The sequence below is a fragment of the Geotrypetes seraphini genome, chromosome 9 (assembly GCF_902459505.1).
Source record: "Geotrypetes seraphini chromosome 9, aGeoSer1.1, whole genome shotgun sequence".
Classification (NCBI taxonomy): Eukaryota; Metazoa; Chordata; class Amphibia; order Gymnophiona; family Dermophiidae; genus Geotrypetes; species Geotrypetes seraphini.
Genome location: NC_047092.1, coordinates 153,841,802 through 153,866,776, shown reverse-complemented (window position 1 = coordinate 153,866,776; position 24,975 = coordinate 153,841,802). Strand labels below are relative to the sequence as shown.

The window sequence follows — 24,975 nt, the reverse complement described above, 5'->3', positions numbered from 1 at the left end:
CATATGATACACCATTTTTAAGGTTAACCAATTAAAGTTGGTTAAATCGGAGTGTTAGCATTTCGTGTAAAAGAGAATAAAATTCAGTTCTGATGTCTGCTTGGACAGGCATGCATATTTACTTAGAGTATCCTCATAAGAGAGGTTACTGAGTGAAAAATAAACTCCAGGATTTTCAGGTTACTTGTACAGTATATAGTATCTTCCAACTCATTTTTCTTCAGATTACTGAGATGACAAAAACCATTGTTTGTACATTTAGGGCTCCTTTTATGAAGCCGCATTAGTGGTTTTTAGCAGCTTTTTAGCACATGCTAAACCCATGCTACGCGGCTAGAACTAACACCAACTCAATGCTGGCATTAGCGTCTAGCGCGGCCGGAAGTTTAGCGCGTGCTATTACACGCGTTAAACCGCTAACGCAGCTTCGTAAAAGGAGCCTTTAGTTACTGCATGATGAACCTGGAGTATGAAGAGAGATATTTTCTTCATGCTTACCTCTTGTTATCAATTACAGAAAGAACTGTATTCTGCTGTAACTACTGTAAGCCCTTTTACTAGACATTGTGTATAGAGAATGACACGGGGACAAATTTTTCCCTGTTCCTGCAGGAACTCAATTTCCCTGTCCCGTCCCGGTGAGTTTTGTCGCTGTCCCTTTCCCATTCCTATAAGCTCTGCCTTAACCGCACACGCCTCGAACACTTACGATTTAAAAGTTTTTGAGGCTTGTGCAGATGAGGTCGGAGCTTGCACGAATGGGGCAGGAAAAGGACTCGCAGGGACGGGATGGGAAAATGAGTTCCTTTGGGGACAGGGAAAAATTTGTCCCCGTGTCAAGTGGTTAATGTGGGAATTAGCATGCACAAAGGGTTACACAGCTGCTTGACAACCCTTTCTAAGTCCCATGTTAACTGACAAATGCAGAAGTAGACTGGGCAGGGACTGAACCTTACAATTAAGCCCCAGTTTCTATATGTAGATAGGACCCTATATGTAGATAGGACCCTGAAGCCATCAGCACAATGCGCGGCAGCGGCAAAGAAAGCAAACAGAATGTTAGGCATGATAAAGAAAGGAATCACGAGTAGATCGAAGAAAGTCATAATGCCGCTTTATAGAGCAATGGTCAGACCACACTTGGAATACTGTGTCCAACATTGGTCTCCCAACCTAAAGAAGAATATAAAACTGCTGGAGAGGGTGCAGAGACGAGCAACGAAGCTAATAAGAGGTATGGAGAACTTGGAATATGAGGAACGACTCAAGAAACTGGGACTGTTCTCCCTTGAGAAGAGGAGGCTGCGAGGGGACATGATCGAGACGTTCATAATACTGAAAGACATCGATAAAATAGAGCAGGAAAATAAATTATTTACATTGTCCAACGTGACACGGACAAGAGGACATGGTTTGAAGCTAAAGGGGGACAAGTCCAGGACAAATGTCAGGAAGTTCTGCTTCAAGCAGGGAGTGGTGGACGCCTGGAATGCTCTTCCAAAGGAGGTTATTAAGGAATCCACTGTGCTAGGATTCAAAGGCAAATTAGATGCACATCTCTTTACGAGAGGCATAGAGGGATATGGGTGACTAAAACTACATCAGGTGTATACCTGACTGGGCCTCCGCATGTGCGGATCGCCGGACTCGATGGACCATGGGTCTGATCCGGAGATGGCAGTTCTTATGTTCTTATGTAGTGCCCAGATTTTCATGCCAAAATTTGGGCACGATTCCGAGATGTACATGCAAATTAATTGAATAACAGTCGCCAAACCATCAATATTTAGGTATTAAAAAAAAAAACAATTATTAGGGGGAAGGGCTGTGGCTCACAGGTTGAGCAGCTGCCTCTGCACCCAAAGGTTGCGAGATCAAATACTGGTGCTGCTCCTTGTGACCCTGGGCAAGTCACTTTATTCTCCAGTGCCCAATGCTTTGAAATGCCAAAGCCACAAAAAGGTGGTATACAAGCCCCATTCCCTTTCCCTAATTGGAACTCTGTAGCGTGGATCTGAAAAGGGGGTATGGCACACTTTAAAAAAAAAAAAAATAGAATTGCGCTCAGACCCAATCTCAGTGCCTGTTGTTATTGTCCTAGCGACTTGATGAATTGCGGATCTAAAAAGAAATTCGTTTTGTGGTAGTCCGGAAAGGTCTTCCAGCAAAGTCCCCTATTTGAGCACAATTTGTAGCATTCCGCCCCCCCCCCCCCCCTTATATGTGAAGTATAGTACCACTGATTAACCGATAATGTAATAGATAATTCAGAACATCTACGTGCATCTAAATTATGTATAGTATGGTTAGCATACGTAAGTACTTTGTCTTCATTAACTGTATGGGTAGATTTGAGGAATAACCCCAACAGTTAATGCAGAGGCTTTGCAATTACAATAATGTTGATATTTACCTTTCAGTAACTGCAGAACTTTACAGCACTTAAGTAAAAGACCCTATAAGCATGTAAAAAGTGTTTTTTAGGTGGCAAGCCAAACTCATGTGAACTTGAAGTACTAAATAAATCATGGAGAAGGCTTATTTTCACACAGTAGCCAAAAAACCACTTTTAGTTATCTTGCTAAAGCTTCTTTTCCTGTTAGAGCCATTAGGTGTTGCATTAGTCAATGTAAGGAAACTGTTTATCATTTCGTATCTGGTTTTAATGGCAAGATGAAAACTCAGGGGATGGCATCTGATTGGGATTGCTAGGTATTAAGTATAAGAAATGTAATTTTGCAAACATTTCTTGAAAAATATGAGGTCAGGGCAGACCCTCCTTACTTTCCCTAATGTTTCTAAAAGCACCCAAAACGAAGCCCACACTCTAACATATTAATTATATAGCTGACAATTTAAAGCTTTTTCAGCTCTGTAAATTCAACATTGGCAAGAGTCTTTCAAATCTAAAATTTAGACTTCCTATATTGTTAAGGAAGTCAGGATTTCTACCCTCTAGCATTGTGGGTATCATGGCTGAAAAATAGCTTACTAATAATGCAAGTATTTTTTACCACTAAATTCAGAAGCTGTATTCTCAGTTTAGGTCCTCTTTTACTGAGGTGCGCTAACCCATTAGTGCACGCTAATCGAATTAGCGCACGCTAAATGCTAACGCATGCATGTTAGCCTATGGGCGTGTTAGTGTTTAGCACACGCTAATTCAATTAGTGTGTGCTAATCGGTTAGCGCACCTTAGTGAAAGAGGGGGGGGGTTAATGGTATTATTTTGTTTCTCTTATTTTGAATCTCAATAATTCTTTTGTAGCATTGTGTATTAATGAAACAAGTTGCATTTACAGTGGAACCTTGGTTTACGAGCATAATTCGTTCCAGAAGCATGCTCGTAAATCAAGTTACTCGTATATCAAAGCGAGTGTCCCCATAGGAATGAATGGAAACTCGCTTTAATTCGTTCTACCTCCTCCTCCCCCCCCCCCCAGAGGCTACCGGTGCTGCTCCATCACCCCTTCCCCCCCCCCCCGCTCTAACTAGCATCGCACCCCCCCCGTGAACGCCCCCCCTCCCGCGAGAACCGCATCACACCCCCGTGCTGAAAGCCCGCCCTTCCTCCCAAACATGCTCCTTACCCCATCTGCTGCTTGTGGGAGTGAAAGAAAGCTCCTGCCTCTTGCCTGGGCTGGGCCTTGAGCATCTGCGCATGCTCAAGGCCCAGCCCAGGCAAGAGGCGGGAGATTTCTTTCAGTGGCACAACCGGCAGATGGGATAAGGAGCATGTTTGGGAGGAAGAGCGGGCGGATGCCGCTTTCAGCACGGGGGTGCGATGTGGTTCTCGCGGGGGGGGGGGGCGTTGGCAGGGGAGGGTGCGATGCCGGTTAGAGCAGGGGGGAGGTGCTCGTGTAGCGGAACATGCTCGGTTTGCAAGACAAAAGTTTGCTAGGTGTTTTGCTCGTCTTGCAAAACACTCGCAAACCGGGTTACTCGCAAAACGAGGTTCCACTGTATTTCCATTCAGTTTTGGATCCCATTTTGAAAGATACAAAGATAGTCTGACATCTGCAGTTTGAGGGTAATTCTATTATGGTGTGTATGGATTTAGGTGTTAGGAAAGTATCAATTGAAGCCTATTATATAAATACAAATAGACACTTTTTTTTATAAAGAAAGTAGCCAAAAAAGGCATGAAGACTTATACCAGCCATAGAGTTGATGTAAATGTTTGTGCCTAGATTGCAAAAGACTGCACAGAGACTATAAAATGTTAGGATCTATGAGTGTAATATACCCCATACATGCTGTGCCCAAACTCCACCCGTTTGAACAGGACAACTTCTCTATGAGGAAAAGCTAAAATGGCTAGAGCTCTTCAGCTTGGAGAAGAGACGGCTCAGGGGTGATATGATAAGACGTCTGTAAAATTTATTTATTTAAAAATTTATATACCATATTTTAATCACGTGGTTTACAAAATTACATACAAATCAACTTAAGCTCCATATATGAACGATTGCAGATCAGGTTTCAACAAAACTAACACTGGAAGGCATTAAAAGACAAATTAATTTTCAACATTTTCTTAAAATTCATCCTCCCAGCACAATATCACAAAATACCAGACAGTGCATTCAAGAGCTTAGCACCTGCCACAGACAGCATTGTTGCCACGATCCTAACATGAGAGATTGACATGACCCTCTAAACTCATAAAACACATCTACCCTTTCCACTGACTGGAGTGGAAAGGGTAGATGTGCATCGCTTGTTTACTATTTCCAAAAATACTAGGATTAGAAGGCATGCGATGAAGCTGCTAAGTAGTAGATTTAAAACAAACAGGAGAAAATATTTCTTCAATGTGTAATTGAACTCTGGAATTCATTGCCGGAGAATATGGTGAAATCATTTAGCTTAGCAGGGTTTAAAAAAGGTTTGCATAATTTCCTAAACAATTGATTGCAATCTTCCTGTAGGGGTCATTTATTATATATCATGTTTAGATATTCTGTGTATGTAGCAGAGTACATGCAAAATTTGCTATGTATAAGGTTAATTTTTATGAATGTTTTACAGGAGGTGTTTTCTGCATGTAAAAATGTACCCCCCCCCCCCATGTGTCTGCACATTTCTGGCCATTTGGGCCCTGATTCTATAAAAGATGCCTACAGTTAGGCATCTAGATCGTCATTCCTAGCTGATCTCAGTGCCTAATTTACTCCCACCCCTTTTACTAAGCCACGGTAAAGGTTTCTACCGCAGCCTGGAGCGATAAATGCTCTGACACTTCTCCTATGCTCGTAGAATCCCTGTGAGTGTCAGAGTATTTAGTGATAAAAACCTGTACCGTGGCTTAGTAAAAGGGGGCGCTAATTTTTTGAATTGGTTTAATCAGCACTGATAATTGAAAGCACTATTAAAATATAGTTAAAATTATTTTTTTTTAATTACCCCCCTCCTTTTACGAATCCATATTAGGCTTTTATCATCACCAGGCACCTTGTATTAGCTCTGACGCTCATAGGAATTCTATGAGGATTGGAGCTAATACTGCTGTTGCCCACGATAAAGCCTAACACAGCTTCATAAAAGGGGGGGGAGAGTGTTAATTTGCCAATAGATGCCTACCTCTTCCATGCGCAAGTAGGCCTAGCTATGGATGGATTAGGGACAGAGTTTGGGCATAGATTTAATACCGTCATCTAAGAACGCTTAGGCACCATTAGGTGCAATTCTATAAGTTCTATAAATGGCACTTAGTGGTTGATTGACATCTGCCCTGAACAACACCTAGGAATTAGATGCCATTTATAGAATCAGGGACTTTGTGCATTTTTATATGCATAGAGCACTCACTTTGAATGCATTTGTGACTGAGTGCACCTGTCTATAAAAGTGATATTTTCGTAGGTAATATGCTTCTAGTGTGTTCTTATTCATGAATTTTTTTTTAAAAAAAATGTCTTTCTCCCCCTTGATATAGGGTGTTTTTATGTACATTTCAAACAGAGATGAATTTGGAAGACTTCTTTCAACTGCTAACTATAATACCTCACATTTCAACAATGATCTCTGGCAGATTTTTGAAAATCCAATGGTACGTACCTCAAACAAATCCTAGAATTTACAGTGGATGATCTGTTCCTAGGGTATGCAAGTTATTAGCTCAAAGACTGGAATTATCTCCTTAAAATGAGGGCATTACTCAGCATCCAGTAGGAATAAACTGGTTCGCTGTTAAGTGCAGGAGGAGGAGCCTAACAGAAATAGCCATTTCGTTTTGTTAATAAATTATAAACCTAATTAATGAAACATTATTGCATTTTGACACTCATTTCCTTTGTAGAGGAGACTGTGCTTTAACAACTTGTAATGTACTGATGGTAAGAGATCATCTATAGATCACTGAAATAATAAGATAAAAAGGAGACAAAATAATTTACCAGCTATTAGCACAGCAAATATTGGGGTTATTTTATTAAGGTGCGCTAACCGATTTAGCATACGCTAAAGATTAGTGTGCACTAAAGGCTAAAGCATCCATTATATCCTATGGGCATCTTAGCATTTAGCATGCGCTAATCTTCAGCGCATGCTAAATCAGTTAGTGCACCTTAATAAAAGGACCCCATTATTAGGGTACATTTATGGTCCAAACACAGGTCAACTCATTAATTCCTAAGTCAACTAACTAGCTGTTTCTAAACATGAAAATAATATATGAAATCATGCTAAAATCAGAATTGTTTAATGCAAACTGTTCATTTGTGATGCTCAGGATTGGAAGGAAAAATATATAAACCAAGATTATTCCAGGATCTTCACAGAAAACTTTGTGGAACAGGTAAGGAGCTAATACCTTGGTTATTAAAACTGTTGGTTTGATAGTATCTGAAAAAGTGTGTTTTATTGTATTTTCCTACACATTCAGTTGGAAGGAGCAAATTACATTAGGGATTTCTATTCCGCCTATACCTTGCAGTTCAAGGCGGATTACAAAAGAGTTGACTGGACATTTCCAGTGAAGATACAACGTTTTTTGGTTTTGTTTTTTTTTACAACAGAGGAGAGATAGCTGGATAGATTCCGAAGGAACTTACAAATTGGATAGTAAATTGACAGTACGTAACTGTGTGATATAACAAATAGATTACACTTAGAGTACAGATAAGATTACAATACATTTCAAGGATCTGTGTTCAGCGATTTTCTTTTGCACATAAAGTGCTTTAAATTCTCAATAATTTAAATTTTTGAGCTCATTTATTTTAAACATATAAACTATCACCTAAAGAATAGAACTAATCCCCGTGATTAATAATGAGGTTGAAGTGTCATAAATATGCATAACTTAGATGTTATTTCAAGTCTTCATTCTGAATGCATGTGATGTAATCATTTACTTCACAAACCTCCTTCCTACCTTAAGCAACTTAACAAATTTTGAAGACAAGGTACTGTGTGTTTGCATGTAAGGCTCGAAGTTTACACAACGGCGCTAATAACTTGAGTGGTTGAACCACTCTCTGGGAAACGTGGCACAACATCAATAGTGTCCCCCGAAGAAGGCTTTATTAGCTGAAACGCTCTGAATGTAGTGGGAGCGTCGGGCAGTTCATGGTCCCCCAACGTTGGCTTTGGCTGGAAAGCCATTAAGATAAGTGTTGTTGCTCTTGTATAAAGTATATTTTAAAACAATACATGATTAATGAAGTTAAACAAAATAAAATTAAATAAACAGTTGTACTCCCCAATCAGTTAGTTAGATTTTTAAATAAATTTGTCAATAAATATTTAAATAAATTAATAATTAAATTTTAAGGTAGGAAGGAGGTTTGTGAAGTAAATGATTATATCACATGCATTCAGAATGAAGACTTGAAATAACATCTAAGTTATAAGAGGTCTCTTTACTGAGAATTATGCATATTTATGATACTTCAACCTCATTATTAATCACGGGGATTAGTTCTATTCTTTAGGTCGGTGGTTCCCAAACCTGTCCTGGGGGACCCCCCAGCCAGTCAGGTTTTCAAGATATCCGTAATGAATATGCATGAGAGAGATTTGCATACCTGTCACTTCCATTATATGCCAATCTCTCTCATGCATATTCATTAGGTATATCTTGAAAACCTGACTGGCTGGGGGGGTCCCCCAGGACAAGTTTGGGAACCACTGCTTTAGGTGATAGTTTATATGTTTAAAATAAATGAGCTCAAAAATTTAAATTATTGAGAATTTAAAGCACTTTATGTGCAAAAGAAAAATCGCTGAACACAGGTATTTAGAAGTTATCCTTTAGACCCCCTATTTGGAGAATTTGTATACATTTGAGTGTGGGTTGGATAATCTATAATTTGATCCATGGATGTAGTTTGAGTTTCAATATATGTTATAGGATCAATTATTATTATTTAAGTTAGAGTAAGTTAAAATGTATCATTTTCATAGAGCAGACATGTCAAACTCTGGCCCGCGGGGTCCTGCCGTCGCCAAGATTTGGCCCGCCATTCCTTCCCTCTCTCCATCAGCTGCAGTGCTGCTCCGCCAATGTTAAAAGGAGCCCCGTCAAAATAGGAGCCCTGCCGCTGCTATAGCACATTCCCTCTGCCGCGGTCCCGTACGTCAGAGGAGGGGCGGGACTGAGGCAGAGAGAACATGCTGACGTGGGGTTGGAGAGGTTGTAACCCTATACTTCTACTAAGACTAAGGGGTCCTTATATTAAGGTGCACTTTTTGCACACGCTAAGGGCTCCTTTTACGAAGGTGCACTAGCGTTTTTAGCGCACGCACCAGATTAGCACGCACTAGCCGAAAAACCACCGCCTACTCAAAAGGAGGCGGTAGTGGCTAGCGGGCGCGGCATTTTAGCGCACGCTATTCCGCATGTTAAGACCCTAACGCGCCTTCGTAATCAGTTAGTGTACCTTAATAAAAGGACCCCCTAAGTATCTTAATAAAATTTGGCCCGTGACTTAGCCTATGTTTTAGATTTCAGCCCCTTATGTGATTAAGTTTGACACCCCTGCCATAGAGCAACAGGATGCTGCCAGTGTTAGTAGAATAGTCAAGGATGGCATGTTACTCTTGGCAGAATTCTATGCAACTATGCAATGCAGAATTTGCACAGTATTCCCCATCTGCGCAGAACTCTGCACAGACACCCAGATCTGCTGTCTCCATCATCTCCCACACTCCCATTGGGCAGGGGGGTCTTCTGATCTCCTTCCTGCTCCTGACCCAACAGCCTCCCTCCCTTACAGGTCTGGCCTCTCTCCAATTGTTTGACCAATCATGGATCTGCTTTCCCCCTACCTATGGGCCCTCCGAAAGCAGAAGTGGCAGCTGGCCAGCAGAGGCAGCACTGTGAACAGGGCCTTTCCTTTGCTATGTCATTTGTGATATCACTTTTTGTAGCCGGCCACAAGCAGCCTGTTCACAGCATTGCCTCTGCCACCGCTACTGCTTTGGGAGGGCCCACAGGTAGGGGAGATGCTAGATCTGCATGGGTAGGTAGGGGGGTGTCAGTCGTGGAGAGTGAGAGGCCAGACCCATGAGGGGAGGGAGAGGGGACATGAATGCTGGACTCAAAAGTGAGGGGAGGAAGGGGGAGGAGAGTGACACCCACCATTGTCACTCTACTATCTTGTCTGGAAGAGATGCTTGCCAGTGGAGATAGGGAAAAAGAGAAGTCAGATCATAGGGAACAAAGAAGGGATTCAGGATGTGAGCGAGCCATATGCTGGTGGATGGGGTGGGGTGAGGAGACATGGATATTGGATCCGCAAATGGGGGGATGGTAGAGAGAGAAAAAGAGAGTGACCAAGACTGGGAAGGGAGAAGCCACTGGAGAAGAGAGATATATATACCAGACCAAGGGGTCCAGGGAAGGAGATTCAGGATGAGAAAGAGGGGTGGGATTTAGAGGGAGAGGGAACTGAGAAGGCTGGGGCCTGAGAAAGAAAAAGGCAGGAATTAATTTTAGGGGTCCTTTTACTAAGGCATGCTAACCGATTTAGCGCATGCTAAATGTTTAGGCGCCCATAGAATATAATGGGCGCCTTAGCATTTAGCGTATGCTTAATAAGTTAACGCGCCTTAGTAAAAGGACCCCTTAGTTCTTAGAATTGGGGAATTCTACGCAAAACACTACAGATAAACTTTGCAGAATATTGAAATATTGTGTACAAAATCTTCAAAAATTTTGTGCAGAATTATACCAGGAGTCTACTGAAAGCACAAAGTGGTTTTGCCGTGCCTAAAGTTACGCACACCAACTCATGTCAAGTCCAATGGCTGGTGTAAATTAACACACCTAAGTTCATTATTAGAGGCATTTTCAAAACACTAAAACGTCCCAAAAAAATGGCATAAATCAGTACTTGGACATTTTTCTCTCCAAATGTCCATTATTGATTTTCTAAGCCGACTTTCTGGATGTATTGCTAGGCTTCTTAGTCAATGTGTGTCCAGAGTTCGAGGGGGCAAGGTGCAGGCGTGTTATGGGTGGCCTTAACACATGGATGTCTTGCCATGATAAACATTTCCCAAGACTTCCAAGAGAGAACTTAGATGTACAGAGCTACACCTGTTTTAAAACCATCTAAGTGCCAAAAAGGAGCCCAAACTGACCAATTGTCCACTGGAAAGATTAAGTAATGACCACCTAACACACTACCCCAGTGGTCACTGACCCCCTCCCACCCCACAAAGATCTGAATGAAACAGTACATACATATTTCTAGAACAGCAGCACCTGGTATGGGAAAGCCTAGTAGAGCAGCATACAGGTGTCTTAAGGAGCCTGGTGGGTGGGCTAGTGAAACATAGAGAGGGGTACACAGGCCTATAAGCCACTCTAACCACTACATTTATGGTGAAAAATGTGAGGCCACCAAAACCCTACTATACTGCTATATATGTGCTTCCTGCAGCCATAAGGGCTATTGGAGTGTTAGATAGGTGGGTATAGTAGGTTGGGGGGGAGTTTTGGAGGGCATAGGGGGCTATGGTGAGATGTACATCTGGCACCCTTTATAAGGTGCCCCATTTCTCTGTTGGCATGTCTGTGTGGCCAGTTCATTACAATGCTGGTCCCTCCCATGTCCAAATGGTCTGGATTTGGACATTTTGAACTTAGACGTTTTTGTGGTCAAAAAAGCCTAACGTCCTAAGTTTAGACATCTTGACGGCCAAGACTTCTAAATACTATAGACTCTCTGTTAACTGGAACTCTCAAGCAACCAGCAAAATAATCAAAGAAATTAGGGACCTGCATACAAAGTGTCATTGCATAAGGTCTTGCTGTAGAAAAGTGTTAGAGGTAGGAACTGAACTGGTAGTTCTAAATTCCACAGTGCAACACTTTTACTTTTAGGACTACCCAACCTGCAAATATCTCAAGACATACTGTATACTCAAACATAAACCAAGATTTTTGGGGCAAAAAAATGGACCAAAAATGGGGATCTCGGTTTATATTCTAGCCACCACCTGACCACCGGGTATGGTTGTCCTCTTCCTGTTTCCTGTTGAACTTAGCATCATTATTCTGTATACAGGGGCATCCCCCCCTAAATTGTTATCTACAACACAAGCTCCTTCCCCGGAACTGCTATCCACAATACATGCCCCCACCCACCTGAGACACTGACCTCCCTATACTGCTGGACCTCCATACACCCATAGATTGTACCGCCAACGAGCCGCTGTATGTTGAAATAGGCGGGGCCTTGAGTATCTTTGCATGCTCAAAGCCTGCCAACTCCCACCTTCTCTGAGAGTCTCGGAGGGGGAAGGAGTTGGCAGACCTTGAGCATGCACAGATGCTCAAGGCCCCGCCCAGTTCAACATACAGTGGATCGGTGGCAGTACAATCCACAGGTGCATGGACGTCTGCGGATCTGCAGCAGCAGCATGTATATGGAGGTCAGTGACTTTGGGGGGTGCATGGAAGTCAGCAGATCTACAGTGTCTGCACCAATGGGTATATGGAGGTCAGTGACTCAGGGGGTGGGGCATTTATTGTCTCTGGGGAGGGTGCTTGTGTTGTGGATAGCGGCTGGGGGAGTGTGTGTGTGCGCGCCCATGTATGCAGGATGGTGACACCAGATCAGTATACAGCATCAGCAGCAGATGTCTTCAGCACTGAACGGTAAAGCTCTCATTACTTGGACAACATTTTGAGGCACTAACCAATAGAGCTTGCTTTAATAAACCTTGATGACACCATGATATATACTTAAAAACAGGGGTTTATTTTTGCCATCATTTTTTATTGAAAAATATTTAATGTGAGCAGTAACTTTTTGGTCCTTCCCCCTTCTGTTGCTGATACTGCAAAGCACTATGATAGGGATGTCTGCCATAGTAGGGGGTCATTTCCAAAGTTGCTAACAGAAAAGTCAGTTACCCCTTTACGAGCTCTGGGTGGACTTTTTGGTCTGGGTTAAAGTGGAAGTCAGAGATAGACCATACAGGCTGAATCAAACCAAGGTTCATTGAGCCTGACAGCATCCTGTCTCCACCAGTGGCCTGCTTGGGACACAAGTACTGGTAAAACTTGGGGAAAACTTGGGGAAGGGGGAATAGGGGGTAAGGAACAGGAGGTTTATGGTGGGAGGGATTGTTTATTTAAACAGATATTGTTGAAACTGATTTTATTATAAATGTTGTGTTGTAGACTGGCTCGCCAGAATCACCCCAGTTTCTAATCTTGGTTCATATTCGAGTCAACCTTTTTTCCTCCTTTTTTTTGGGGGGTAGGGAAAGGGTCACCTCAGTTTATATTTGAGTATATACGGTAGACACTGTAATCTTCCAGTAACTGAGCATACAACTATACCAGCTGTATAAATTTAGGATTTATCTTGACAAATCTAAATTGTGACATTTATAGCAGCTGCTGAATTCTTTGTCAAACTAAAGTGTGTGCATAATGCGAGAATTAACATTAGGAATTTTCTTTACAGCCATGTCCAGATGTTTTTTGGTTTCCAGTGTTTTCTGATAAAGCATGTGATGAGTTAATAGAAGAAATGGAGCATTTTGGCCAGTGGTCAGGAGGTAAACACCAAGTGAGTAGAAATACATTGTGAAGCAGAATAAAGAAATAGAGAAACATGACGGCAGATATAGGCCAAATGTCCCATTCAGTCTGCATGTCCCATGCTATCTTGAATTCAGATACAGTCTTTATTTCTACCACTTCCATTGGGAGACTATTCCACACATCTAGCACCCTTTCTATAAAGGAGTATTTTCTGACATTACTCCTGAGCCTAACTCCAGATGGAGGGGGCATAGGATGAAGTTTTCCTTCATTTGAAAATGACTCAACTCCTGTACATTAACGCCACGGAGATATTTAAATGTCTCTGTCATATCTCCTCTCTCCTGTCTTTCCTCCAGAGTATACATATTAAGGTCTCTAAGAATGTGTTCTGACGTGTAGAATAACTTATCCATATGTAGATGGTTTACCTAAAAATGGGGAAGATAGATTTCAAAATCCATTATTTTATATGGAAAAAGTATTCATAGAGAAAGCAAATGCTCATACTTTCTTTACAAAACAGTTCCAAAGCCAGCAGGTATGATTACCAACATGGGAGAATTAAAAAATGTTCCTCCCAAAATAATGTATTTGAGACTATTAAGTGATGTAGCGAGGGAAGGTTGCACTTTGAGTGGAGGTGCCTGGAATTGCCACACTATGTACCCCCCAATGTGCTCTTTCCTGTCACCCTCCCCCCACCCCCAAAGAATCTTTGCTGACAGTGAGCAGACTGTTCTACCTGCTGCTCGTGCTAGCTGAGCCTTCCTTCTGATGTCACTTGGTCCCGCGAACAGGAAATGAGATCAGATGTGAGCAGCGGTTAGGAGAGCTTTGAAGAGGTGTGGGTAGAAGAGAAGCACCAGTATGCCTGCCAAGTTGGTGCCTGAGGGTGATCTGTTCCCTGTCCCCCTCCCCTCTTACTACACCACTGGGCCTATCTTGCTAAAGGGCAGTAAGATTTCACCTTAACACACATTCATGTGAATTATAAATGTGCAGAACCTCTGTGGAAATGTTCAGGGGTAGTGGTTGCATTTGAGAGAGGTTATCCGTGATATGGAACAAAAGCAAAAAGAGACAATAATCCAAAATGCAAATCAAATGCAAAAGAAAAAGAGATCAGCAAAAAGAATAAGACTCAAAGGGTTTGATTCTCGAAAGCTTGTGTCCTGATGGCAGGCAGCTGTAGGCATCCTGCTGCCGTCTGGCAGCCAATCGGGACTCATGTTTAAGAAAAAAAACTCTTTGAGGCAGGATGCCCACATTGTAGTCCTCCGGAGCGCATCTACAGAGATGCACAGCGTAGATTACGTGTCTATGTAGATGTGAGACAGATGTCTTAAATGTATGTAAAATGCTGGCCTATATTTTGGGCACGTGACTAGGTCTGCTGCTCTGTGATTGGCTGCAATCAGTTCTTGCATCACATCGTGAGAACTGACTGCAGCCAATCAGAGAGCGGCACAGGACCAGGCAGGAAGCGCAAAGGTCACGCTCCTGCATTGTGCATCACTCTGCAAGAAGAAAGGCAGCCATCCAGCAGGAGTCCGCACTGGACCACTGCCACTTAAAAAAAGGTACCGGGAGGCTGTTTCGGGCTTTGTGCAGCAGGCAGCTTTGGGCAACAGGCTGTTTCAGGCTTTGGGCTGCTTCGGGCTTCCTTCCCAGCACCAGATGCACCAGACCACCTGATGTACCTATGTGTAGAGGAGGGAAAACCAAGGGGAAAAAAAAAATTCTGAACCAAAATTTTTTTTTCTTGGTTTTTCCTACTCTACAGGTGGACGCGTCTTATGGACCGAAAAATACAATAAATTTTAGTTTAGTTTAATAATTCACAGGTTATTGATTTTGAATGCATTAGTGGTCCATATATGTGCTAATAAATGCAAATCCCTAACATTAAACACATTACTTAGCATAGTAAGTAGACCTATTGCTTTTTTGTGGAAATTGGTGCACAGGTTGCATTTATACAGTGTATTTATGAAAGAAAAAGCAAATTACAGAACATAATCACACTTGTGCCCTTTTTGTTTCTATTCTTTTGATTCTGTAATAAAAACAGTGCTCTGAGTTCTTTAGTGAAAATCTCCGTTTATCTGTTAGCACACTGAAAACATTAATCTTTCTTTCTTTCTAACTTATTAGGATGTCCGTATTTCTGGTGGTTATGAAAGTGTGCCAACTGATGATATTCATATGAAACAGATCGGGCTGGAGTCTGAATGGCTCCATTTCATTCGAGAGTTCATTGCACCTGTAACACTAAAAGTCTTTGCAGGCTATTATACAAAGGTAGACCTTCAGCTAACTTGCATTTTCTTTTCCCATAGTTATTTTTCAAACGAGTCTTCCTCGTAGACACAAAGGTTTGAAATGGAGAGAACATTTTAGTGCTACTGGCCTGAAGGGAGGAAAAAGTGAATCTTTCAAGACATGATTTTGACTCTTTTCTCTCCAAACTTTGTTAAATTTAATGGGAAGCACATGAGTGTACTGGTCCATCATTTTATGCTGTGTCTTCAGGAATGCCATCTCATTATGGCCTGGAATGAAACCATTTGGAAAATTGTAGGAACTAAAATTGTGCCCTCTTCTTCCTGCCCTTCACTTTTTGTTTTTTTTAAAATAACAAAAAAGAAATTGTGGTATAAACAGTGTTGTAATTAGAGAATGACATGGCAATAAGGACACGTGGTAATCTGCACTAAACTGTGGTAAATCCACAGTAATGGTAATATTTTAACAGAGTTAGCATGGGGATGGAGTCAAAGCTGTGGGGACGGAGTAGGGATGGCATATAAGAACATAAGAATTTGCCTCCGCTGGGTCAGACCAAAGGTACATTGCGCCCAGCAGTCCGCTCCCGCGGCGGCCCATCAGGTCCATGACCTGTCAGGTTATCATGATTTAGCCCTATAGCCCCCTTGTTTTTATCTATACTCTTTCCATGCTGATATCTACCCCTATCTGTATCCCTCAATCCTCCTATCCTTCAGGAATCCATCCAATCTTTCTTTGAATCCCCGTAGCGTACTCTGCCCGACCACTTCCTCCGGGAGCGTGTTCCGTGTGTCCACAACCCTCTGTGTGAAGAACCTCCTGGCATTGGTTCTAAACTTGTCCCCTTCCAGTTTCTCTGAGTGCCCTCTTGTGTTTGTGGTTCCCCGTAGTTTGAAGAATCTATCCTTATCTATCTTGTCTATCTTCTCCATGCCCTTCAGGAGTGTGCGAGTATAGGGTGGGGACGGGGACATATTTTGTTCCCATGTCATTCTACTTGTAAGTAATAAAGATAAATTTCAAATCCATGTTTAATTCTGTTTTTATATATCTGCCATGATCTTTATCTGCAATTGAAAGAAAACAAAGCAGATGAACATGGGGGATTCCAGATTGAGCCGCTAATAACTCATATTTTTCTAATCTGATTCATACCTTGTCCCAGTTATAATTGTAATAATTCTTAAAACCATTTTTCATGCATAAAATAAAACCTTTTTTCATGTGCATAAAAGATCTTTTATTAAATTATCTGAGGGGTTAAGTATGTAAAAGTATACATGGTACCAAGAAGGTACACATTTTTACGTGATCTATATGTAGGGCATGTTTTTGGGCAGAACAAATGCATTTATTCTAGCAAAAAAAATACCAGCCCATCCTTCATAGATTGGGTGATCAGTAACCAGTCAATCTATGAAAAGGCAACGTGTATGCAGAGCTTGGGCTCGTTCAATAATACTGGGGGAAATGTATTTATTTATTTATTTTTAACATTTCTATTCTGCTTAGAACCTAAGCGGATTACAGTAACACAGGCACAAAAAGGTCAGTTTTTTGTTTTAGTATGGAATGAAAAAGGTGCAGGTATTTAGTACCCCTAAGTAACCCCTGAAAAAAAAAGCCCTGGGCAGAGCACTGGCAGAATTACAATTAATGCACATTCTTTATGCACTAGCATGTATACCTGCTTCCTATTGTATTAAGTGAACCGTAACTTAAAACAATTTAATGCCCGCCATTTTGGAAGAGGCGGGCCTGCCGGCAAGAGAGAGTAAGCATCCCTCTTGCCGGCCATCTCCTAAAGATACAGGGAGTTAAGGAGGAGTTAAGGGAGATGTTGGGGTGTGAAGGAGTGTCTGGGGTGTTGGGGAGTGTTAGTGGATGTTGGGGAGTGACAGGAGTTCGGGGGATCGACGGGGCTGGTGCCAACAGGGAGTGGGCATCCCTCCTGCCACAGACAGTGTCACGGGGGGGGGGGGGGAGTTCCCTGCCACTTAACTGATCACAACAGGGAAATTCCCTTGACACGATCGGCTGATGGCAAGGGATCAGGCACAATTCTCTAACCGGCACCTGTGCCATGGGCGCCGGTTAGAGAATTGGGATGGTTAGGTGGGGGTTAGGCCTCTGTCCATTAGAACGCCGGTGTGTGCTTAGGCGGCTGCTGAGACCAGCGTCCTATACAGAATTTGCACCTATGTGTGTATAGTGGTGCTGAATATAAGTGAAAAATTTAAATGCTACAGCTAGTGTTTAAAAAAAAAAAAATGTTAAAATATAGACCCATTAAGTATTACAGACGATGTGATGATAGAGATGGTGATATAAGGTATTAAAATTGAAAGAGAGTGGATGACAGGCTGCTGGGAATGTGTAGTGCACACATGAAGATTGCAGGTGTAAAAGAATAATAAAAGAAACAAAAGATTAGGTGAAGGGTTTGGGAAAAAGTAGTAATTGTAAAGGAATAATGAATTCTTTTTAAGAAGCTGAAACTTCTTTCTCAGTACTGATATTTTGAAATGACTGTGTATTAACTCAACTGATTTATGTGTTCCTGAACTTTTTTTTTAGGGTCATGCTATGCTGAATTTTGTTGTGAAGTACCATCCTGATAGGCAGTTTTATCTTAGACCTCATCATGATGCCTCAACATTTACTATCAATATTGCACTCAACAATAAAGATGTGGATTTTCAGGTGAGTTTGGCTATCAAACTCTCTTTTGCTATGAAAGGAAAGCTATAAAAAAAATTAAAATTTTCAGTTTAAGAGGCCCCTCTTACTAACCCCCCTGTTTTACTAAGGTGCGCTAATCGAATTAGCATACACTAAACGCTAATGTGTCCATAGACTAACATGCTTGCATTAGCATTTAGCATGCTAAATCGATTAGCACGCACTAATCGGTTAGTGCACCTTAGTAAAACAGGGCCTAAGTTTCCGTGAGTACTAATGCATGCTTACCACAGGTTAAAAAGCACTACTGTGGGGTGTGCACAGGTGCTAAAAAATACTTCATTTAGATGCAGTAATTTCATGCTTAATCTCTATGCTCCAAATATCTCTTAAACCACTTTTTAATTTCTTTTTATTAAATCCGCCTAACACTTTATACCATTGGTGACCCAAGAAGTCTGTCTGAAAACACAGAAATTCCAAACTGTGATGTTTATTAAGGTTTTTCCAATCAGGCCACGAATTTGGTCTTGGAGTATGAAATGTACGGTGTCAGCATCTATGAGACAAACTTGGTTCTTTCTGTTACATAGAGCGTTATGGACCCCTGTTAGGTTACAAAAATTAGATAGTTCTTTGTCTAATAGATGTTGGCATTGTAATTTGGAAGCAGGAACTTTAGATCATTTATTGTTTCATTGCCCATATATTATTAATTTTTGGAAATCAATTTGGGACCAAATTAATAATTTATTAGATAACCCAGTGGCATTATCCTATGATACTGTGATATTTGGTATGGAAATGAGAGCAAAAAGTCAAATTTCTGCAAATAATAATAAATTACTGCTAATAATGACTGGTGTTGCCATTCAGCAAATTACATACAATTGGAAGGATTGGAGGAGATTAAATTACACCTTTTGGTGGAATTCTTTATGTCACATTTATAAAATGGAAAGATTCATTGCATTGCAAAGAGGATATTTTAAGAAGTTTCAGGATGTGTGGAAACCATTGACAAGATATTGTACAGAGTAAATGGATACGTTTCCCTTAAATATATCAGTTTAAAAGGGTAGGGTGGGGATTGTGGTATTGATGTGTATTTATATGATTATTAGTTATGTGGTAGGGAGGGATGGGAGGGGGTGGGGTAAGAAGTTATGTAATTAACCAAAGATAGAATGTAAGTGAAATTTGCATTGATTATCTGATTGAATATGTACTTACACTTTATGTAATTTTGAAAATGAATAAAAATTTGGAAAAAAAAAATACTTCATTTTTTTTTAGCACTGGAGATGTGTTTGGTGGGGGGCAGAGAGTAGATAAGTCCAGTGCTAATTTGTTAGCGCACCTACATCGCCGTGTTCAGGTAGGGCAAGAGCCCTTACCACCTAGAAAATAGGTGTTGGTAAGGGTCCCCCGCGCTAAGGGCCATATGATAATTGGGAAATTAACACCTAGTCATTAATGGAACAAATTGGAAGTGCGGCCATTTTGTAGCCATGGTAAAAATGGCTTCAGCACAGCAACGTTTTAGCACAGCTTAATAAAAGGGCCCCTTAACTTCCTCCTTACTGTAGTGAAGACGTCATGTGCAGCTGCCTCTTTGTCAGCTGGGTACCAATGACATTAAATAAAGTGTAAGAGTGAGTTTCCGGAATCCACATATAAGATTTGGGGTAGAAAGTTGAAATCCAAAATATCCAGGGTAGCATTATCAGAAATACTCCCCATTACACACCCAAACGAGCAAAAAGGCTGATGAGCTCTGGAGTCTCATTGCATAAATGAGACTGTGGTTCAGGGGAAAAGGATTCATATTTGGATAGGAATTTTGCAACCGCTGGAAGCAATCCAGGTCTGTCCAGTATTGAGTGCTGACACTCAAATAAGTATACAGGCAAATCAGGGCTGCTATTTGTGCAGTTCTGTTTGCCTGGAGAGTCATCCAGTCACTGACACTGAATATTGACGATCCTCAGAAAACTTCCAGGTTGATGCGCCCCCCCCCCCCTTTCCTTTCATATGCAGTTTTCTAGCTAAGCAAGAAAATAACTGTCTGTTTCGCTGATGTTTTGTTTTAAGATGCAGATATTCAGTGTGCTAAAACTTTTTTTTATTTTGGTTTTAATACAGGGTGGAGGTTGCAGATTCCACAGGTACAACTGTTCCATTGAATCGCCCAGGAAAGGCTGGAGCTTCATGCACCCTGGAAGACTCACCCACCTGCATGAAGGACTACCTGTCACGAACGGAACAAGATACATTGCAGTGTCTTTCATTGATCCATAAATTCTCATCGCATTTTCAAATAACAAAGAATATAATTTTTATTTTTTTTTAATAAGAAGAAACATTTATTTATAGATGTCCTTCCAGAAAATGGCACTACGTGTTATTGTTTCTTCTTAAAACGGTGCTCAGGCATGAACAAGATACTTTGAGTAGGCAAGAACTTTACATTGAGCTAAATACAAGTTGATGTACATCTTCTCTAAACTGCATCTGACCAAGCCACAAAATGAAAATACATCAAGCTCCCTTAGTACCAGCGACAGAGGAATGGAAAGGATTTGTTTAGTGTACTTCTCTGATATGACTGGTTACCAGTTCAGCAAAATCTTTTTCAACTTGTTAAAAAAAAACCTCTATTCAAAGAGGGTTGTGTTTTGGGTTGTTTTTTTTTTTTTTACCTTTTAGGGGTTTATTACAAAATCCTTATAATAGAAAAGAATGATGCTTATGCATCAGTTTACATAAGAAAAAAAAATCCTTCAAAATACAGACATTTTCACATATAGATGTCATACACCAAATGTATGCGTTGTCATGTTCTTATAATACTTGGAAGATTCAACAAGAGTAAATGTACAAACAGAGTGCTAATGTTATAGAAAAATATCAGTGCCTTTATTTTTACAATTGTCTATGCTCAGTCTCTCCATTTGGGGTGGGAAGAGGGGGGAGGGGTTTTATATCATGAATGATCTTTTATGAAGAATAGGGGCAGGTGTCCTAGCAAAAAAACAAGGCTTACCATAAATCACATGACTCTCATGATTTGTGGTAAACTATTTTAATATTAATGAGCTGTTTTGATAAGGATCATTGAAATATTTTTTGTAGTTAGGGTATTTTTTTAAATGCATAAGGAGTAATAATGCAGGTACATGCATTTCAATGCACATTAGATACCGAAGTAGGTGTTTAATGTTCATTAATGTAGTTTAACAAATAGGCAGACAAGTGTCCTTAAATTGGATGAAATATTTTTCTGTATGTACTGGACAGATCCACAAAATAAATACTGGAAATTAGATTCACCTTTGAAGAACACTGGCAAATTTAAAGGGCAAGATATTTTTTAAAGACAGTTTTACACTCATTTTAAAATTACTTGAATTTTCTGTCAGTAATCTACTGTAAAGTTGTTGAGTTGCCTCTTATAGCAGGGTGTCCTGACTTAGGACCTGGCTTACCAGGGCTTTATCCTATTCTTTGTCCATGGGGAACGGACTTTAGGAAATCAGGCCCCATAATCATCTGTTTTGAGGAATCTGATTTTAAAAGGTTTCTGATGTTAGCAATCTATGTATTGAACTTGAAGTGAAAGCAGAACATTGAAACCTAAAGTGCTGATATGCAGTGTGTCAAGAAATTGTGAAAAAATAAATTAAGAAAATAAAAGGTAGATTAAAAACAATGTCACGTATTTTATGTCATTGTTAATGTTGTTGCTATGCAATAAGGGGCTGATTCTATAAAGGGCGCCTAACTTGTAGGAACCACTATGCATGGTTGTCAATCAACCGCTAGGCGTCCTTTATAGAATCATGTCTAGCGGCATCTAAACAGACTTAGATGTTGCTAGGCATCATAGAGGTAGGTGTCGGTATATTAGGCTTAGCAACGCCTAAGTCTACCAAGCCTATTCTCTTCTCCTAACCATGCCTACTTTGGAGGCAGGTGTCGTTAGGTGGTGGAGTGCGCCTCAACTTAGACGTTACTAAGTGTCTTGTGGATATCCTTGCTCAACCTTAATTAGCAATAAAAATAATTGGAATTTTAATGGCATGGTCAATTACCACACCACTTCAATTAAGTAGTCCTTTTACTAAGGTGTGGTAGCCGATTTAAGGCTCCTTTTACTAAGCCGCATTAGGGGTTTAACGCACGGAATAGTGCACCCTGAACCTTAACGCCAGCATTGAGCTGGCGTTAGTTCTAGAAGCGTAGCGCGCGGTAATTTCCTGCGTGCGCTAAAAACGCTAGCGCACCTTAGTAAAAGGAGTCCTTAGTGCACGCTAAATGCTAACGCACACCAATGCGTTCATAGGATATAATGGATGCGTTTGCACACGTTAGCATTTAGCACGCCTTAGTAAAAGGACCCTTAAGTTGCTTGCAAATTCTCATTAGGCATCACTAGGCATCCATAGGTGCCATTTATAGAATCGGGCCCTATATTTTTCAGGTGGTACACCAAACACACTCAATAGTAGGTCTTCAGTACTAATGTGGACTTTAGCACAAAAAAGTATAACATCCACGCAAGATTTTGGAAAAGTTATTAAGCATACCATCCCAACATGAAAGGGCTGATTAACGGGAATTTCATCTTCTATCTAGCCCGTCAAGTGTAATTGCCCTTTATCTCTTGCACCATCATGACCCCCATCCACTTTTAAACTACATCCAAGGCACTATCATCAGCCCTCAGGAACCAAAGTCTCCCTGACACATCATAAATTTTTCTTCATAATATCAGCCCCACCCCCGCCCCCAACCCATAAAGTATCCATTCTCTTCAGCCAAAATACACAACTCTCTCTCCCTCAGGTCTGAGTTTCTTCTTCCCACCCTTCCGGAATGAATTATTGCCTATTTAGAAGATTCCTTTCATCAGTGAAAGAATAAGCATAGTCCATTTCTCTTTACAGTCCTGTGTGTGAAGTTGCAAGTTCTGTCATTAATCCTGAATGGTATTATACTGTTCCATATATATAACCACTCAAAAAATATTCATGTATAAATCAACATCAGAAAATATATGTGGCACGTTTCCAACTTAAAACGGAGAAAAGACCTCAGTGTTTCCCAGGAGCACACCCAGGAAACTTTCTATGGCAAGGAAATTTGAATTAGTCCTCCGAGTGTGATAAACATATAGCACTTGGCTTTAACAGCGAACTGCGGTGATTTTTTTCAATATCGGAAGATAAAGAGTTCACCTAAGATAAGTGCCTGTTTCCATTTACTATTTTTGAAAATTTATTTTTTAAAAAAGTTTTGCTAAAAGTTTTGACAATTATACTAATTATATTACGGCATTTTTCTTAGACCGAAGATGTATTTCTCTGTGGCAAGTAAGTACTTGCCATAGAAAGTTTCCCAGGTGGGCTCCTGGGAAACACTGAGGTCTTTTCTCCATTTTAAGTTGGAAATGTGCCACATATAATTTCCGATGTTGATTTATACATGAATATTTTTTGAGTAGTTATATATATTTAAGATATTCAGCTTGTATATATTTATTATACTGTTCCAGCCACATTCTCTGCAGTCTCAACAAACTTGTTAAAGATGTAGAGTAAAAACCTGTAGAAATCATAAGCCACCCTGCCGTGTGTAAAATTCTGCCTGGACGAGTGTTTTAGGATTCCAAAAACCATGGCTGCAAAACACAGAGAATGTAATATAAAACTGTCTTTATAGAGTGATCCAGGAAACAGGGCTTTTAATACATAATGTTAAATCAAGGCAAACAATGATTTGCTGTCATTATGCAAACAAAAATCCACAACAGCCATTCAATGGGTTTTAAGTTATACAGTATTAATATTAGAGGATAGCTATATTCGTGCTACCTGTCCTGGCTCACCTAAGCCCTCTTTTACTAAAGTGCGCTAACCGATTAGCGCATGCTAAACACTAACACGTCCATAGACTCACATGCACATGTTAGCGTTTAATGCGTGCTAATCGATTAGCGCACCTTAGTAAAAGAGGGCCTAAGTCTATTCAAATCCACAAGCATTTTTTTTTTTTCAGGAGACTACTTTGTCTATTACCGTGGTCAAATGAAAGACCCATTGTAGATGTGCAGGTGCTCTACTCTTGTAAGATCCGTTTGGGTTTTTCTCAAGGTAAAATTCATCAGTGTTTTCTAAGCTGATCTTAGAGTACCCCCCCCCCCCAAGTCAAGTTTTCAGAATATCCACAATGAATATGTATGAGATTCATTTGCATACACTGCTTCCACTGTATGCAAATCTCTTTCATGCATATTCATTGCGACTATCCTAAAAACCTGATTGGTAAGGGAGGTGCTCCAGATCTGACTTGGGAAATACTGAGTTGCTTTCTACTTTATATACCTGAGAGGGAAAGAAGGGATGTCTGCTATGGGAGGGGAGATAGAGGAAGGGTAGATGCAAGCAAACTGTGTTTTGTAGTGAGGAGAAGGAGAGATGCTGAACTATAGGGGAGATAGAGGAAAGGAGATGCTGGACACCATGGGATGGGGTAGAGAGGTGAAGGGGAGATTCTGGCCACAGGAAGGGGAGGTAGAGGGGAAGGAGTGAGACTGGGGGGAGGTGTCAGTAAGGTCTTGAGCTGAGCTGATCCTGTTAGGGGTGGGCATACAGTTAAATGGGGTAGAGGGCTCGCAATTTAATTTTTATACCTGAGAGGGAAATAAGGGATGTCTGCTATGGGAGGGGAGATAGAGGAAGGGTACAATGAACCTGCGTGTTGTAGGAAGGGGAAGGAGAGATGCTGAACTATAGGGAGAGATAGAGGGAAGAAGACACTGGACACCATGGGATGGGGTAGAGAGGTGAAGGGGAGATTCTGGCCACAGGAGGGGGAAGTAGAGGGGAATAGGACTGAACTGGGGGGGGGAGGTGTTGGTAGCTGATCCTATTGGAGATGGGCATATGGTTAAATGCTCACCTTGGGCTAGCCCTGCTAGACCTTGGTCT

At 41.0% G+C, this 24,975-nt stretch overlaps 1 protein-coding gene across 4 annotated transcripts in view; it reads left to right on the top strand.

Moving 5' to 3' along the window:
* PLOD2 (procollagen-lysine,2-oxoglutarate 5-dioxygenase 2) overlaps positions 1 to 21,679 on the top strand; it is a 169,350-nt gene extending 147,671 nt beyond the window's left edge. For all 4 annotated transcript variants that reach the window (XM_033959381.1, XM_033959382.1, XM_033959379.1 and 1 more), the window contains 6 exons: positions 5,939 to 6,052; positions 6,734 to 6,799; positions 12,930 to 13,034; positions 15,167 to 15,313; positions 17,879 to 18,004; positions 20,129 to 21,679. In XM_033959381.1, coding sequence (XP_033815272.1) covers positions 5,939 to 6,052; positions 6,734 to 6,799; positions 12,930 to 13,034; positions 15,167 to 15,313; positions 17,879 to 18,004; positions 20,129 to 20,284 — 714 coding nt within the window. In that variant the 3' untranslated portion in view covers positions 20,285 to 21,679. The remainder of the gene's footprint in view (positions 1 to 5,938; positions 6,053 to 6,733; positions 6,800 to 12,929; positions 13,035 to 15,166; positions 15,314 to 17,878; positions 18,005 to 20,128) is intronic.
* Positions 21,680 to 24,975: the final 3,296 nt, after the last annotated feature.